This window comes from Salminus brasiliensis, chromosome 7 (genome assembly GCF_030463535.1).
Source record: "Salminus brasiliensis chromosome 7, fSalBra1.hap2, whole genome shotgun sequence".
NCBI classification, from domain to species: domain Eukaryota; kingdom Metazoa; phylum Chordata; class Actinopteri; order Characiformes; family Bryconidae; genus Salminus; species Salminus brasiliensis.
In genome coordinates, this window is record NC_132884.1 from 39,979,826 (window position 1) to 39,999,473 (window position 19,648).

At 41.4% G+C, this 19,648-nt stretch overlaps 1 protein-coding gene across 1 annotated transcript; it reads left to right on the forward strand.

Annotated features, from left to right (window-relative positions):
* Positions 1-710: 710 nt before the first annotated feature.
* arl6ip5a (ADP-ribosylation factor-like 6 interacting protein 5a) lies at positions 711-7,854 on the forward strand. Its single transcript, XM_072684903.1, has 3 exons — positions 711-921; positions 4,164-4,381; positions 4,983-7,854. Exons 1-3 carry the CDS (start codon positions 743-745, stop codon positions 5,156-5,158), a joined length of 573 nt encoding a protein of 190 aa, XP_072541004.1. The 5' UTR covers positions 711-742; the 3' UTR covers positions 5,159-7,854.
* Positions 7,855-19,648: the final 11,794 nt, after the last annotated feature.

A 19,648-nucleotide genomic window follows, 5' to 3' on the forward strand; every position in this document is an offset into this window, starting at 1 on the left:
AAAGCGCCTTCCTATTGGTTCATTTCAGATATTCCCGCCCAGTACTCGACCAATAAACGGGCTTCGTTGATCTTCTAGACCAGGACGCGATGCGCTATTTTATTTCTTAATAAAATAATAATAATAATAATAATAATATACGTGGCTTTATTTGATTATTCTACTGCTTTTATCTTATTTTATGTGCTTTAATTTATTTTTATTATTCATAATAAAAATAGTTAATTAGTTATTTAATAATAACAACACAATGTATAGTCAAACAAGTATTTTTTTTAAGTTTTATGTATTATTTTAATTTTTTAACTGGAATTCATCAAATATTAAATAATATTTTGCAACTGCCAGCCATTTTAGGCCAGTTTATGCCATACTAGTTATATATCACCCTTTGAATACAAGTCATTTTCAGTTGATTTGTTTTTTTATTATAATAACAGGACTATTAATGATGCTATACCGATAAACTAAATGCCTCGTTCATTACGATTGAACTTTTGAAAAGTCGAATTGTTTAAAAACGCTATTTGCTATTTTCTATTTATTATTTATTTTTTAATTATTTTAAATAATATAATTATTTAATATATTTTAATATTAGCAATAATTATAATAATATTTTAATAATCTGAATGGCTTCTGTTTACATCGCTGCAGAGCAGGCCCCGCTCCCACGTCGCGAATCCTATCGCGAGATTTGGCGGAGAGCTGAGCAGCTGTCAGCGAAGTTCCGAGCGGCCCGATGGCTAAAGTGGAGCTGACCCCTCTCCGACCGTGGGACGACTTCTTCCCTGGATCTGACCGCTTCTCCAAACCAGACCTGCGAGATTTACCGAAATGGAACAACAGAGTGGTCAGCAACCTGCTGTACTACCAGACCAACTACCTGCTGGTGGCGGTGCTGGTGTTCCTGGTCGTGGGGTGAGTCTCCGCCAGGCTGGACTGGCCAGGCTGTGAGCTGGCACCTCTGACAGGGGGCTTAATCTGGGGCGGTTTGGAGAAGAGGCGCACCCCCCTCATTTAGACCCAATATTGGGTTCATCTGAGAATCCTGTACAACCGGTGGGATCCTGTTGTTTACATTAAAATAACTTGTAAATTGTTAATTATGACAATATTGAGTCAGAAAATGCTTTTCTGGACATATTCTAGGATCAGTGCTTTAAAACAACACTGAAAATAGTCTGTTTACTTGGATTTAGTGCTATACTAACTATACAGACTTAATTATTATTTTTAATTAGATACATTAGATCATTTAATTTGTATGTCTCAGATCATTAAATAATGGCATATGTATTGTGAAAATGTTATATTGTATTATAGCTGAAATAATAGCTTATTATTATTATTAGATTATTGTTGTCATATTCTCCACCCCTATACTTGATATTTATGTTATATAAGAAGTAATGAGATAATGGTCAGCATCATGGTGCAGCATCATGGTGCAGCATCAGTCATGTGGACCCATGTTGACCCATCACTATCACAGCTGGGACACATGACTGAGATAAACAAACAAACAAACATGTGCTCCTGTATTGTTGTATTGTGCTTTTTTATACATTTCTATTCTCTTCTTTAACATTTCCTCCCGTTTTAGAAGCATTAGCTAACTGAAGGCTCTAAATATAGAGGAGCGCCGGCCTGCTGCTCTGACCCTGATGACACATGGTTGCTATGAGCTGCTTGGTCTGCAGGCTGCTGGCCAGTCTGAGGCCTGATCCTCTGGGATACAGCGGGAGCGGGCTGTGTACGATGTCCAGCTGCTCGGGGTGGTCTCAGGAGCGACTGTCTGAATATTATTGTGCTTGAATATTATTTTTTGGACGATTTGGATTCTACTTCACGTACTGAAGTCTAAAACTTTATTGAAGTCAGATTTCCGAGGGGAGAATACTCATGCAGGCCTTTAGAGGACTTTAGAGGAGACGTGCGTCTTTTGTAGTTGTTATGAAGACATTCATCCAAATTCATATCCGTGTAAAATCAGTAGGGGGAACAGTATCACCTAATAGTCATTACAACACACAGTCTCATCATAAAAATAGAAAACTGTCATTTATTTATTAAAATATTTACTTTTTTACTTGAGTTTGTTTGAGTATGGATACTTTTTCATTCATGTTGACTCCATATGCTCACTTTTAAAGGGCCCATATTCTACATTTTTCTCTATTATATATATTTTACACATTATATATATATATATATATATATATATATATATATATATATATATATATATATATATATATATACCACAGATATCTCCCCCCATTGATTTAGCACGGATATGAATTTTATGTCTTTATAAAAACTGCAAAAACTCCATTTCTCCTTGTGGGAAAAAAAATAAAATAACAAAAAAATTATATTATATATATTTTAAATATTATTATTATTATTTTCACCTTTTTTTTCTTCTTTTCTTACATTTGTCCGGCTTTATATTTAGAAACAGGCTGTTTCTGTTACCCTGTAGCCATGTTAAGCCCTTCCCTCCACACGAGCAGTGTTTCAGCTCACTGAAAAAGGAAAAAGGCTTCGCATGCATCATCCTCTTAGTGTTGGGGGCATTGCTAGGGGTAGCGGTGGCTCAGTGGTAAGAGCTAAGGGCTTTTGATGTGTTGTGGGTTGTGGGTTCGATTCCCGGGCTTGGCAAGCTGCCAGTGTTGGGCCCTTGAGTAAGGCCCTTCACCCTCTCTGCTCCCTGGGTGCTGGAGTTGGCTGCCCACCACTCTGGGTGTGTGTGTATGTGCTCACTGCCCCTAGTTCACTAGTGTGTGTGTGTTTGTGTGTGTTCACTACCACAGGGTACAGTGACGGACACTTTACCTTTACCTTTAGTGATAGGGGGAGTTCACATGAATGGGAACTTCCAAATTGGGTGGAAAACTTTTAAATAAATGGGGAAAAAAACTATTTTGAAAAAGCAGATTTTAACATTTATATAACATTTAACATAAATAAAAGTTATGAAACCAGAACTTCTCACTTCAGGAGTGTGTGAGTGATTCAGACACAGTGGCGGCAGAGCAGCAACTTTTAACACAGTGAGAAAATGTGCTTCAGCTTTGCACTTTATTTTAGGTCTGTTTTGGCTGCTATGTTTACTTATTGAGGACTTACAGTGTAGCCTCACACTTTATGAATTATTAGCTCCTCATGAAGGGAGAGATTTTCAGAAACGCTGCAGGAAACAGTGAGAATAGATATGTAAATGAGTTGAATTGGAGAAACAGTACATTCAAAATAGGCTTAGTTTCCATATAAAGGGGAGTGAAGAGTATAATATTCAACTTTTACACTGTTTATATTTCTTCAAACTTTGATTTTTGCCTGATTTTTGATTTTTTTATATCAATCAATATTTTTAAATATACCAAACCCATACTTTCACTATCACTTTATTTCTCTGTACGTTTTCCTCCCTTGTAGGACACAAGCAGTCATATTGGGAACCCACATTATTAAAAAGTTGACGATTATGATGAAGCTAAAGCTAAAAAAAAAGGACAGTAAATTATTTATTTAATTGAGTTATCAGTTATTGTAAATAAATAAATATATTATTTTTATATATTATAATATATATAATATAATATTAATTATAGGAGGAATGGAAGTCAAGACAAGACAACCATATTTACCAATAGTGTCGGACACAGATGTAATTTGGCTTCTGCTTTTATCCCATCCGTGCAGTAAATGCACACATACACACCAGCGAAACACACACACACACACACACACACAGTGGACAGTGAGTACACACACCCAGAGCGGTGGGTGGGCAGCCATTGCTGCAACGCCCAGGGAACAGAGAGGGTAAATGGCCTTGCTCAAGGACCCAACAGGGCAGCTTGCCGAGCCTGGGTTTCGAACCCACACAAACCCCTGTCATAAATAGCCCGGAGGTCTAACCGCTGAGCCACCACTGCCCGACCTAACTAACACACCACCACCATGCCAGTGCAGTCACTTCAGTGCTGAGAATGACCCACTACCCAAATACTATCTGCAGTCTCCTAAGACTGTGCTGTGTTAGCAGTCTTTAACCACTAGATGTCACTGTTGTCAAATCTGCTGGGCCTGTCCCTCAGTAGTCCTCTGTCTCTGTCTGTGTGTCTCTCATCCATTGACCGCTCTGTCCTCAGGTTCATGAACCCCTTCGGCATGTTCACGGGCGCAGCGGTGGTCGTGTCAGTGTTCCTGGGCTCCGTGTGGGTGGGGGAGAACAAAGCAGTGATCAAGAACTTTAAGAAGGAGAACCCCTCACTGTTCGTCTTCGCTGTGATGGTGATCAGCTACCTCCTCATGTCGCTCTTCGGAGGAGTCATGGTCTTCCTGATGGGAATCAAGCTCCCGCTGCTCGGTGAGTTCAGTGCGCTTTCGTACTCCGTACGCTCGCTACAGCCTATTGTTCATTGTTGCAAGTGAACAATGGCCGATGTTGTGTGAAGTGTAATTCAGCTAATCTTGCGCATGAGTGGAAAGCCTGTATCTTCTCAAATATCCGTTTCCTCTAAGCCCAGTTCACACTCATCCTACAAAAATGTGATGACACTTTGACTGGAGAATTTCAGTAGAGGAGGCAGGAGCTCCTTTTCCAGCTACATTATCGGTCCAAAAGTTTGTAGACACCTATTTATTTGTAGACACATATTTATTTAGGGCAGTGGAGTCAAATTTAACGACACTCTCCAACCATAGGGGGAGCCCAGGAGCAAATGACACCAATTCTCACATAGTGCTGCTTTTAGAGTCACCCCGGGCGCAACCCTGGGCTTTAAGCATTTAGTATTTTAGCACCCCTGCTTGCAGTGTTTCACTCCACAGTCCTGTTGAATGGGTGTGAACTTGGCTTTGTCTTTCTAAAGGCCGGCGTCACTCGCACAAATGCAGCTACCCAGCATCTATTCATGAGCCTGAAAATGAAAACACAAGCAGTGCGATCCTGTCTTTTTGCATTCCAGTGATATTCGCTCATGCCTCGCTGCGTCTGCGCAACATGAAGAACAAACTGGAGAACAAGATGGAGAGTGCAGGACTGAAGAAATCACCCATGGGGATCATACTGGAGGCTCTGGGCCAGCAGGAGGAGAACATAAGCAAGATCCAGGAGTTCATTGAAAACAAGCTGAAGGAGTGATCCAGCTAGATCACTTCACATTGTTCTGGATGACTGTACCTCTTTCCCCCGACCCCTGACGCTAGTGTGAAGTCTATTTTCAGTCTATGCAATGAAACTTCAGCTGTGCAGACTGCTGAATCTTCCAAATATGTGCAAATGAATGCAGCTTTGCAAAAGTTCTGCATCATTTAATGGTTGAGATACAAGCAAAGTCATTCAGAGGGGGTTTGGTGTGAAATGCTCTGTTCTAGGGAAACGCACCCAGTCAAAATTGTTCACAGTGGTGGTGAATGGAACCCCAATGACGTCCATACAGAGTGTAATGCTACTAAAGGTTTCACTTAATGGGTATGAATACACTGCCTGATGCCTGAGACTCTGTTCAGCTGTTGGTTTTTGAGATTGTTTTAGCCTAAAATGTTTAAGTACATTACATTACATTACAGCTAGGTCAGATTAGTCCCTGAGGAAAACATACTTTGTCAGATTTCCCACTATTTAACCATCATCAACATTATTAATAAAACCTTGAAGACATATACAGGTTCATTGGTGAGTTTGAATTGTGAATAATAATAATAATAATTAAAAACAATCTTAATTAATAAGATAATAAGTTCATTTTAATCTTGGCTAGGCTTGGTTCCATTCACCACCACTGTAAAGAAATCAGTAAGACCCTGTTTACACCTGGATACTTCATGCGTCTTGAGTATTAGGCAGATTAGGCAGATACTCATACAACAATACTCATTTACACCAGATACAAATCCAGTCACTCCAACCACTTCAAGGGGTGGTCTGATCTGAGACACGCTTCAGCCACATTCGACGGCCGAAACCCCTCCCAGAACAACCAGAACTCCTCCCGGCACAATCAGATCACCTGCAAAATCTGAGCACGGGACAGGAAGAGGCTGAGCGGACAAACAGCTGGTTGCTGCGTTATGAGCTAATTTGCATATTCCGTCCCAGACAGCAATCGGGGACGCATTTGATGACCCAGTGTAAACACATGTAGCTAAAATCTTATCAGGACACAATCCAGATACTAGTCACATGAAGTGACCAGGGGGTCTACAGTTCTCTACAAAGAGCTATTTCACCGTTATTACGTTACTTTACGTTACTTTACGTTACTTTACGTTACTTTTACGTACTTTAGCTACTGTTTACTCAGCATTACAACAATCGCCTTGCCCCTGGTACATCTGGTCACTTCGTATAACTGGATAAGGCAGAGCCACAGAAAATCACAAGTGTAAACGCCCAAGGCTCATTTAACCCAGATCCAAATCCCATCCCTCAAACCACTTCAGGAGGTGGTCTGATCTGAGATGCCCTCCCAGCACAATCCGATCACCTGCCCATGCAGTACATCTCTGAGTACGTTGTCCGTGTCTGTGAGGGTGATAATAATGGAAGACAACGGCATGTAAAACTGCAAAATCCAAACACGGGACATGGAGAGACTGAATGGATAACCAACTGGTTGCTGCGTTACGAGCTAATTTGCATATTCCAGCCCAGACCACAATCAGGGACGCATTTGACGACCAAGTGTAAAGTGAATGGGGTCTACAGTTCTCTACATAGAGCCATTTCATACCAAACCCACTCTGAATGACGCTGTTTTTACGTTACTTTACGTTACTTTTACGTACTTTAGCTACTGTTTACTCAGCATTACGACAATCGCCTTGACCCTGGTACATCTGGTCACTTCATATAACTGGATAAGGCAGAGCCACAGAAAATCACAAGTGTAAACGCCCAAGGCTCATTTAACCCAGATCCAAATCCCATCCCTCAAACCACTTCAGGAGGTCTGAGACGCATCTGAGCCAGATATTGGAGTGGTGTACATGTATCCGTCTCTCCAAGATGGATTCAACAACCAAAACTCCTCCCAGTACAACCAGAACACCAGTCACGATTGCTGCACAATGAGCAAATTTGCATATTCTGTCTCACAGCGATCAGCTGTAATGAATGTGGCTAAAATCGAATAAGGAGACACGTGAAGTGACCAGGTGTAAATGAGGTCTTTGCTGTGTTAAGGGTGACCTGACATGCTGAATGGTCCTGTTACTGGTACTGAAGTACTGAAAACTGTAAGAATGTCAATGGGATTGGGGAACTGTTCCTAGGGACTGTTCCTGGAAGTGATGCTAACACATTTACTCATAATGAATGTGCTTCCTCCTGTTGGCCAGATGAGGAAACTCTTATGAAACTGGCTTCTCCTGAACATGACTTGTAGGTCCACTTCTCCTCACCCAGTAGGGTTACATTATAAACGTTGTTCTGGTGCTGGATGGAAACCATTGAATGCACTATATTTCATGATAAGCACAACCACCGTCCGAGTCCTTTTCAGGCTAGTTTGGTTTCTGTACAGTGGAGAGAGTGGTCACAGAGGTAGGAGATTTCTTGTTCACACTTTATTATGAATGAATTATGACTCCAGAAGGACGTTGGTAGTTATTAGTTATCAGTAAATCAGTGGGATGACGAGTTTATCAGTGTGCTAGTTTACTCACAGTGTTTTGATTTGTTAAATGGTGTTAAATTCTGCATAAATACCAAAAAATATTGGAGCTGATGATCAGTGAATATGCAATAATAAGACTGTGCCAATCATCTGTACTGTAATCTGAGGGATATTCAATATTTGTTACCAGTGCAATAATAAAATTTGCATACAAGAAAAAGAATAATTATTGTGAGCAGTTCAATTCCAGTGATTATCTGGATTATTATTATTATCTCTGTCAGCCAGAGAGGGATTTTGCTAACACCAAAAGTTTAGAAACCACCTTACATGATCAGTTTCTCTGGTTTTACTATTTATAATCAGTGTGTTTAACATTGAAATTAACATTTGCATTGTATTTGAGCAACCATGGACAATATTTCCACTAAATTATAAATAGAAATATGACTATTTAGAAACAATTTCTTTATTTGCAGAAATGACAACTGCTCAAAAACAACTGCTCAAATAATAATGCACAGATATTGTTATAATAATTATAATGTTAAGAAGTTATTTTTCAGATTTAATCACAGTACTAATATCTGAACTTTGAGAGCAGTCAGAAATCACTATGGTGAAACAATAACCTCACATCACATCACAGCTCTCATGTGTTGGCCAGCTATCCACTAGTCTTTCACATTGATGTTGGGACTTTATACCATTCATACTCTGCAAGTTCAGCTAACTCAGCTTTGTTTGATGAAATGCCTGTAATAAAATATATTTAAAAATATATATTTTTTAAAAATAGTACACAGAGAGATGCAGATTTAAGGAAAATAAATCTCTGAATTTTTCCAGAGCTGTATATATTGTATAATATGCTGTCATATGTCTGGGATATTCATTTACAATAGTTTTGAGGGAAATGTAGGCCTAATAATTTTAAATATGACATGGCTGAGAGCAAAAAACAGCAAAAAAAAGGGTATATTATTTGTTTATTATTTATTTATTATTAACTTTCCATTTAAAACTCAGAAGAAGCAGAGAGGTTCACTGGTGAGTTTGGACTGTACATAAAGTGGCACCTGGCTCCACCACAATGCCACATTTCACCCCAGAACACCCCACTTCATTTACATATCAACAATTTATTGGAAATATTCCACGTCTATTGCAACAGAAGTTCGCCAGAGAACATCAGATTTCTCCCACCAAGAAAGCCGAATTCACAGTGTCTCCTTCCAGGGTCGACTCCCTTGTGGCTAACCCCCTGACAGCATCATGAGGGTGATTGATAGGGTACACCCCCGCACCCCCACACTTGTTTTCTGACTCACCCTCTTTCTCTCTCTGGTCTGGGTCAATAGCTGCAGTAGATTACGCAGTGCTGTAAGTGTTTTGCTGAGTTTGAGCAGACTCATCTGCAGTTATTCATCTGGGTGCTCCTCTGAACCGCTGTGTCAGCAGCTCCGAGCTCTCATATGCTTCCTTTTCAAACCTGAGCCACATGTGAGCTCCATTCTGGGGGCTGTAGTGCTGCACTGTGTATCGAACGGCCAGGGCTGAGACATGGTAAACAGGTCAGTCGTCCCAATTTCCAGCACTTTGGTAACTTCTGTATTTAGGCCACTACCCTGGCTCATCTGTGCTTTTAGGCTAAAACCTGGTATCTCCATTTTGCCATTGATAGTTTCTGGATATAATGTGAATATGACTGCTGTTTAATGATGAATGGACCAATAGAAATGCTCCAAAATGACTTTTGGTTTTATCCTTCTCCTGCAAAGTTGCAGTTTGGAGATCCTCTGAAGATGTCCTGTGGTATCTGGCACCAAGACATTAGCCGCAGATCCTTTAAGTTCTGTAAGTCGTCAGGTCCATGGGTCGCACCTTAAATCAAAGCTTAAAGTCTTCACCTCAGTCAGATTCTTCATTTCAACTCCATTTAGGTGGTGTTCAGAAGCATGGTTTCTAAATAAAATGTCTCCCTGTCTAAAAACTTCTGATCTGATAGATATGCCACCCGGATGTTGGTTATCTACTCAGGAAATACAGACACGCAGTGTCAGTGATGCAGCGCACCTTGTTTTTTGTTAATAAAACATATATGTATATACAAGAGGATATGTCCAGGGGGTGTATGATTACCCCACCATCTCCTCAATTGTTCAAAAAACTGATGCTAGCCAGCACTGCTGTCTGTTAGCAGACATAGCAGAACTGAGAAGTAGTGTTCTCCTCCAAGCGTGTTGAGCTCTGAAGTTCTAAAGGTCACAGTGGAGCTTCATGTGACTTGGAGGAAGCACATGCTAGCCTTGTCCCTCCTAGCACTGGTAGCATCATGTGATAGCACTGGTCCTAGCTGGTGGGTAGATTTAAGGGGGGTTTAAGTGACCGAATTGGGGAATAAATGATCATTAGCCTCAATAAATGCTTCACCTTCACAATTGAAACTTGCCGTAGGAACAGATCTCAAGCGTTGAACACCTTCTGTCACTTTTATCGGCTTGTTTTGCCTTGCTTTGAGCTCCTATCACAGCTAGTCATTAATCACAGAGATAGCTGATTGTTTTACAGCACTGCGAGACTCAGGCCTTTACAAGTTCGGGCTGGTGGGAGAAAGGGAGTTGCTAAAAGTGAGGAAGCTTTAGCCCTCACAAGAAACCGAATTGATAAAGAGTTCAGACAAGTTTGTGGAAGCTTTCATCATGCTGACTACAGCAGCAGGCGGTGTGGGTGAGCACCGCTGGCTATGGATGACTAATGCTACGTCTGAGGGAGTACTAACAAGGCCCTTCTACTCTCCCAGCAGCAGCTGTTGCAGGACCCTCTCCAAACAGAGCTCTCCGACAGCCGTGTGGTTTTTTGATGAAGTGTCCCGATGACTGGGAGCGTTACTGTGAGCACTGAAGCAATGCCACTGGACCATGTGCAGTCAAGTGTCACTGGGGCAGGTGCCTGGGTTTGTTTTTGCCAAATGATCAGACATACATGAAGATCTGATAAATAGTTTTGTCATATATCATCTTTATACAGCTCTCTGATTAAGAATAGCATACGTTGATCAGCCATAACATTAAATATCGAGATTTAATTAATATTAAAAATTGATATATATTAATATTGCCTAGTAATACTGAATAGTTCCTCTTGTGCCACCAAAACAGTGCTGACCTGTTGCGGCATGGGCTCCACATGACCTCTAAAGGTGTCCTGTTGTATCTGAAACCAAGACATTAGCCGCAGATCCTTTAAGTTCTGTAAGTTGTGAGTTGTGGGGCCTCCATGGGTCGCACCTTGAATTAAAGCTGAGCTAAAGCTAAAGTCTTCACTTCAATCAAATTCTTCATTTCAGCTCCTTTAATGTGTTCACACAAATAAAATGTGTCCCTGTCTAAATACTTATGGATCTGACTATAGATGTGCCACCCGTCCAGGGAAATTCCTGGATTCTGGTTATCTACCCAGGAAATACAGACACACAGTGTCAGTGATGCAACGCACCAAATGTCATTTGAGTAACAGCGCCCCATGTGGGGGATCTTCACCCTGCTAAGTCATTGAGTGGCTTACAAGCCAGGTCCATGAGGTGCTTCACATCTGAAAATCATTTCTTTACTGGACACACAATTATTTAGCATTTTCTTATGCTACAATGCCTTATGAAGCTTTACTGGACAAGGAATTGGAATAATAATGCATTGATGATCTAGTTCCAGTGGCATCTGTCAAACGGTGGATACATTAGGCAGCAGGTGAACACCCAGTTCTTGAAGGTGATGTGTTGGAGGAAGGAAAAAATGCTCGTGATGGTTCGACGAGTGGGTCAGAGCATCAGCAACACATATTGGGGGTCTTATGGTGTGTTCTCCGATATGCAGTGGTCAGTACCTACCAAAAGTGCTCTAAGGGTCATGGGCACCCAAGGCTCATTAAAGCTCATGGAGGTCCCACCCACCTCACAACTTACAGAACCCATAGACAGGTCCCATAGGTCCCATAGAGCACCTTCAGAAGTGTTCATTTAGCCTAAAGCGCTAACATTAGAATGCTACAGTCATGTCAGCGTACATTAGCTTACGTTAGCTAGCCAGCCTGATACCTGCTCTGCTAACGGCTCCACTGGCTTGCTTTTAAGGCAGATAAACAGCCAAAGCTAGCTACACAAATTCACACACTTGCCGCCATATCTACACTGGCTTAACATGAGCAAACTGGCGCTAGTGTTAGCCTGCTAGCCAACAAGGGAGGTTGGAGTAGGGAGGGCGAGGGCAGCAATGCCACCACCACCACCACCACAGACAAATCAGGCAGGAGGCATGAATCAGGTAGCAAACTTCTTCAGGGTCAAACCTCTTCAGAGTGGCCAATGAGGGGGTCGCAACACACCCACTTTTTCATCCAATCAAACCATTTGTGGAAAAATAAAAAAAGAAAAAGTCCTCAGGTCAGGTTACCCTCAACACAAGGGTGTGTTGCTTTCCTGTGTGGCTTGCAGCTGCCCCCGGCGGATTTTACACCAGCAGCTAGGCCTTCATTAAAGTGTATCTAACAAGTCCACCCTGTAGTAGAAAGTGTTTTACGGGCTATTTTACAGCTGGGGTCACTGTGAAACCGCCACACCTCCACCAGGCCTTTGATCCTGCGGTGTTAAAACTGCAGGGCTGCTTCTCCCTCCTCCGCCCACAAAGGTTAAACATGACCTCATCAGCTGTGACCTTCAGGTGCAGATGAGTCCATCTGCACTGCAGCACCATGCACCTTTACAGACCAGCTCTCTTGAAGTTCAGTGGTGGACCATCTTTAGCGGTAAAGGCGAAATAACTTCAAAACAGCCTTTGATTCAGCTCATCATAATTAGAGGGTGGACGACACTTTTCAAAGCCCATCTTCTGACCTGAGAGATCAAGAAGGTCAGACTGTGAGCTTCGATTTGGGAGAGTCATTTAGCAGGAATATGAGTCAGACCGTGTTGAAACCAGCGAACCTTGTGGCAGCAGCTTAGTCTGCTGGACCACTCAGAGCCCCCTGACTCCACAAGCCCCCTGGCACCAAGACGTTAGCAGCAGATGCTTGAGGTAGGACCTTGGGTGCTCATGTCCCTGTTGTCGGTTCACCGGTTGTCAGGAAGACTTTACATTAGATTTTGGAAGATTGCTGTGAAAAAGCAATTCTTCCCAAAGGTGTTGGATGGAGCTCCACCACTCCACTATTCCACTACACCTACAGGCCAATGCAGGGGGGCTTACATATTTCTATATCTCCCACTTGTTTCCCCTCCTACATTTAATCAAGTTCATCAGACTCAATCCAGCAGTTGGATCCACTGCCATGTATCCACTCCAATCTGCCTGCAGCTATTTTATTTAATTTTAATAATTTTATTTTATTCATTTTTTATTTTGTTACATTTTTATTATTTATTATCATTATACTTTCATTCTTATGTTAATATTAGTTATGTTTATTGCTTTATTAGTACTGAAATTCAAGTATTATTATTTCAGTTATTTTAGTTAGCTTAGTTTCATTTTATTTTTCTTGGCTGATCTTACTTTTGTTTTAAATTTTATCATATCATGTTAAAATTATACTTTTTTATTTTAAAGTCTAAAATGTATTTTTTCTCCTCCTAATTCTGTATTTTCATTCAGTCATTTTGGCGTAGTAATTCCTGTGTTGATTTATTTTTACATTCTTTTATATTATTGTTATTAATTATATATTTTTACAATCTCTTTAAATCTTAATTTGATCATTTTCTATCAGTTATGCTTAATTTGTTTCTTATAAATGTTTTTAATGCTCTTTTACCTGCTTCTAGTCTAAGTCAATTCAATATTAAATATATTCTCACTTTCAACCCGGTTTATTGCAGATGCTCGGCTACATCACAAATAAAGGTTGATTGATTGAATTGATTGGAGAATGTAGGGTTAGGAGTCGTACCCAGGCCCTCTTCTTGATGTAGTGAGATGTTCTTGTCCCGGATGGGGAATTAAGTCCTTCTATGCCACAAAGAGGGCAGTGCTGTTACCCACTATGCCAACCAACAATCAGAAGGAGCCTGTGATGGAGCTTTTCTCATAACTGTTATTATAATCATAGACAAACACAGATGATTTCTGGTACATATCTTTCATCTCTGAGAGAATGATACATTATTACAGGCTAATTTACCAGTAGACAGAAGTGTCCATTTCACAGATAACTTTGGTAAAGCACACTGACATAAGATCAACACTTTATTGATCCTGCAGTAAGGAAATTGCAGTAAACGCTTGCGAGAACTTTGCAACTCTGTCAAATATTCTCCATAATGCTGCTTTAAAAATGCTTGGTGAAATAAGGCCCGTTGTTTATGGCCATTAACGTCTATTATCACTGCTTTGATTGGACTGATTTCATAACAATGGGCCTCATTAGCTGATACCTTCCTAAGAATTTTCTAAACCCCTTAAACAGCCTATGGCCTGCTGAGCCATACAAACTTCTATTACCAAAGAATAGCTCCACCAGTTTCTACAGAAGTCCCTGCAGGTACTGAGTAATACACCTTAGTGTGTGATAAGCCTTGCTGTGGGGTTAAATGCAGTCTTAAGAAAAGTCCTAACAGAAGCTCCAGGTCTGCTCCATGAGGTGTTTTTGAAGCTCGACACGCTTAGAGGAAGGCACCGGGTACCCAGCTCTGATGCATTGGCTTGCAGATGCCTGTGCCAGGGCAGCTGTCTGGAGAAAGAGAACCACCTACCCACCCAGAGAGAGCAAGGCCATAATTGTGCTCTCTCAGGCTCCGGCTGCTGATGGCATGCAGCGTGATCTGGGTTTGGAACCAGCAAACCTTGTAAAGCAGCTTAGTCTGCTGGACCACTCAGAGCCCCCTGACTCCACAAGACCCCTGGCACCAAGACGTTAGCAGCAGATGCTTTATGTCCAGTAAGTTGTGAGGTGGGATCTTGGGTGCTCATGTCCCTGTTGCCGGTTGACTAGTTGTCCTTCCTTGGAGCACTTTTGGTAGGTACTGACCGCTGCATACCGGGAACCCCCCACAACACAAGACCTGCCTGATGTTTTGGAGATGTTCTGACCCAGTCGTCTAGAACATCACGGTTTGGTTATATATATATATATATTCACTATACTGGTGTTAAACCACTATCCACTAACTGGCTCTACTCTCTCGGGAAGGCTTTACATTAGATTACTAGATACTTAACTGTTTTTAGTATTTCTGAAAATTGGGTTTATTATAATTTTAGTCATTTTAGTTTTCTTGGCTGATCTTACTTTTGTTTTAAATGTTATCATATCATGTTAAAAAAAGTCTAAAATCTATTTTTTCTCCTCCTAATTCTGTATTTTTTGTGTCATTTTGTCGTATTAATTCCTATGCTGGTTTATTTTTACTTTATTTTATATTATTGTTATTATTCATATATTTTTTCTATATTTTTTCCATTTCTTCTAAATCTTAATTTGATCATTTTCTATCAGTTATGCTCAATTTTCTTATAATTTTTTCAATGCAGTCTTGAGGAAAGACCTAACAGAAAGTCCAGCTCCATAAAGCTCAGAATAGTTCACAGCTCTGCTCTTCTACCAGTAGTCTAAACTGAACACATCCCAAATAAGAAAACATTGGTGAACGCCAGAATCTTCATTAAACTCTTCATTATAGTCTTCTTAAGGCAGCATTATGGAGCATTGCTACTTTAAAATAGTAGCTTCAAGACCATGGTGAAGTGACACTGACCTGTACAAGGTTGCAAAGAGGTGGAAAGTTCTCACAGGTTTTACATTCATTTCCAGTAAATTACCGTAAACGTCCATGAGAACTATGAAATATGCCAAAAAGTAAACTTTCGGGACCTTTATGGGAATTTATTGGAATAAATATGAAATACTGAATTATTTAAAGGAACTATATCATACACTATCATCAATGTACCATTGTTTTGTCAACAGCAGACATGAAGGCATAACCATACAAATAATAACTATGACACATACTTAGTTGCAAGCAGAACATTATAAACTCCTAGCCTTGCTCAACTTTTCTCAGAAGAAAGCCTTTCTGATTTACCAGACACTAAGCTACTGTGAGATTACAGCTGGATTTAATAGCTGCTTAAATGTTTCAGTGATATTACTGTCAATAAACATATGAACCTCGTCCATAATAAAATATGAAATAAAATATTACCTGAGGTGAGGCAGTTTTTTGGTCCAGATGTGTGCTTTCAGTAGTGGTAAGTGTCAGGTTACTAGAAATCATTTGGACATGTGCTGTACATGTGATGGAGGAATGAACAGTGAATGCAGGGGGTGTGGCCTCTATAGCCCTGTAGTGTGTAATGTGCCTGGGATTGAGGAGCAGCTTTGCTTTCCAACTGTTTTATTATAATTATATAATTATTACATGATGTTTATTATAATTATTTTAGCCAAAATTATGCTTCAGTATTTTTTCACCAACTACATGTAAGCTTCCTTGTAAAAGGCAGAAGAGCGTCTATATCGTTGCTCGGCAAGCTGCTCACTGTGCTGTGTAACCTTGGTTGGTGTGGTGCCAAAATGGGCCAATGGGTAACACCACTACCATTAACTCTGCCAGTGAGCTACCACACCCTGTGGAAGACTGGGGTTCGATTTCTGGTCTGGGTGACTGTGCTGCACCCTGTGTCCTTGGGCAAGACTCCTAACACTACATTGGCCCACCTCTGGATAAGAGTGTCAGTGTTGATTAATGAAATGCTAGAGGCTACGTAGATACACACCCAAATTGTAGCTACACTATAAGGGACAAAAGTATTGGGACACTTGCTCATTTATTGTTTCTTCCAAAAGAAACAATGGATGTCTCTACTGTCCAGGGAAAGCTGTCTACTACATACTGGAGCATTGTTGTGAGGATAGGATAGCAGTCCTTGTGAGATTAGGGTGGGCCGCTCAGAGCCCATGCCCACCTGGAACACAGTTTGATTTTAACCTGCCTTTGCTGCCCAGACTGCATCTGGGGTCACTGGGATCAATCATGTTCATTAGATGTTTCAGGAAAGCACAGGAAAACCTCCATAGCTATGCTTCATGAGGAATAACACTAGTGCTAGTTTCGATTTCTGGTCTGGGTGACTGTGCTGCACCCTGTTGCCCAGCAAGACTCCTAACACTACATTGGCCCACCTCTGGATAAGAGCGTCAGCTAAACGCCTAAATGTCTGACTGTGGAAATGTCTTGTGAGAACTGCATGACTTTGCCATTCCAGGTCCTTTAATGGTGGCTCAAAGCATGGATTACACTCCCTGGCTGTAGGGGGAGCCCCGGAGCAAGAAATGCCAACTCTCCATAATGCTGCTTTAAGAATGGTTGGTGAAATAAGGCCCATTGCTTTCCGCCAGATCCCAGAAACTGACCATTGACTTCTATTATCACTGTTTTTTTTTTGAGTGGACGGTGAAACCCATCAAAGTGATCACCTGTGGTCATCGACCGCCTGCTAAAAGTACATCATAGAGACGTAAGGTTGAACAAAGCCGGAGTGTTCTTTTAAGAACCCTCACTCATACTTGTATTGGACGCTCAAGAAAGACACACTCACACACACACACACACACAAACACACACACATCTGTGTTTAACAGCGCTTGCCTGAGGGAAGGGCTGCCTATTAAGGTGAGAGACAGAGAGATAGAAGCCCATTGTTTGCTTTTAAGTCCAGTGTCAGCTGAGGTTGCCCTCCGAGATATCTTTGTGCAGCTGCCGTCATGAAAGAGAGAAAGAGGGAGGAGGAGGAGGAGGACTGAGAGGCACAGCTGCAAGACAAACATCCCAGCATGCACTGGGAGAACTGGAGCAGTGGACTGGACCATAGTTCTCTGTAGTGCAGCTCTTTTTGCATTGAAAGCCTCCGTCAGGCCAACTCAATGGGGAGGGAGAGCTCACAGAAGAAAGGAATGTGGAGCACTACTTGTGGAGTGCTGGAAGCTGGCCTTGTGTGTTTGGTTAAAATAAAATGAGAACAGACCAGTCTGGAAAAAGCTGCTGATCTGCACAGTAAAGCACTGATCTTAGAATAAACACTAATAATAACACTCCTACAGAAAGCTGTGGAGGTTCTCCATCATGGTGTTCATCATTAGAACATCTCCAAAGTTCTCCTCTCTCATGGAGTCTAGTATTATTTAGAGTTCTCCTCAGATCAACACCTGGTTTGGTGGTAAATCAGGGCTTAATGATGGTAAATCAGGTGAGCTGCTGCTGCTGCTGCTGCTGGAGTTGATTGAACACATCCTCCACGCTGTGCTGGCTGGACTGAGGGGGGGAGTCCAGGAGAAACCTGGAGGAACCGAGCTCTGTTCTTCAGACTAGCTCACCGACAAGATCTCACTACTTTCTTCAGAATGAGAAGCTCTTGTTTCTCCATTTTACTGGATTTATGTTCAGCTGCATCTGTTCTGATGAGATCTGGAGCTTCTACAGTAAAATGGTGCCATATAGGGGACGATTCTAAGGGCCTGTGACTGACAATGTATTGTGGAGTATTTTGTCATTAAATGTTAGGGATGTGGGCCCCAGTGTAATATTAGCGTCTAATCTTTTAATGGGACCCCTTAAAAAGATTAAAAACATTAAAAAAGGCTGTAATAGAGATGTGAGAGGGAAGAACCGTTACCTTGACCTCAAGTGAAGGTTCTTTAGGTTCTTCACACTTCTCGTCTCCATTACAAACATTTATGAAAAAAAAGTAGTTCTTCTATGGCATCTCTCAAAGAACCATTTAAAGCACCTTTATCTTTAAGAGTGTTGATTAATAAAACGTAGATACACACCCAAAATGTAGCTACACTATAATAGACAAAAGTATTGGGACACCGAAAGAAACAATGGATGTCTCTACTGTCCAGGGAAAGCTGTCTACTACATACTGGAGCATTGTTGTGAGGATAGGATAGCAGTCCTTGTGAGATTAGGGTGGGCCGCTCAGAGCCCATGCCCACCTGGAACACAGTTCGATTGTAACCTGCCTTTGCTGCCCAGACTGCATCTGGGGTCACTGGGATCAATCATGTTCATTAGATGTTTCAGGAAAGCACAGGAAAACCTCCATAGCTATGCTTCATGAGGAATAACACATTAAGTGCTAGTTTCAGGCCGAAACACTCCTTCACTGTAACGAATTGCTCTGCTTATCGGTAGGAGGCATTAGCATTCCTGCACAGTGAATATATTATACACTGCAGGTGAGATTTACTCTTACCCAGCTATGTAAACAGAGTAGGCCTGGTTTTGGCCCCCTAGGCCAAATATCTGCTGCAAGGCTTTGCTTATCTTAAAGAGGACTGACAGCTTTTGGTCTAAGAGGGCGTGGCGCTCTTTGTTCTGGTTCCTCTGGTTTTACATTACCCTGCAGTGAAACACCAAAGTGCGGCCATATTTCTGACCCTCATGCCAGATATGACCATAAATCTGACATGGTGTAAACATGAGAAAAATGCAAGGCATTGGGTGCAACATCTACTGAATGCAGAATGCCACTTTTCTGTACGAACAAAAACGAAGACCTGGATGTGTTTTGAACAGATTAAGATTGACTCCGGTGTTTGTTAGCAAAATTAGCCTAGCATTTTCCTCGATACCCTGATGAAGCACACACCAGAAACCAAGCACGTCTGGGCTCATAGACTTCACCTTAATTTTTTCGTCAAATTATTTCTTTAATGTGTTGGAAAGCCGTCTGATGATGTCTTTTGACGGTTGGAGGAGCTTATGAACGCCTGAAGGTCACTGGTTCGATCCCCAGGACCGGCATCCACGAGTGAGGTGCCCTTGAGCAAGGCACTTAGCACCAAATTGCTGCCCGGGCTCTCCGGGTGTGTCTTTTTACTGCCCTAATCTCTAGTGTGAGAGTGTGGGTGTGTCCCAATTGCATACAAATTAGTAATACTAACTAGTTTTTGAGTGTGAAGTATGTAGTATAGAAAAAGTGTCCGAGTATACTCAAATATCCACAGTGAATAAT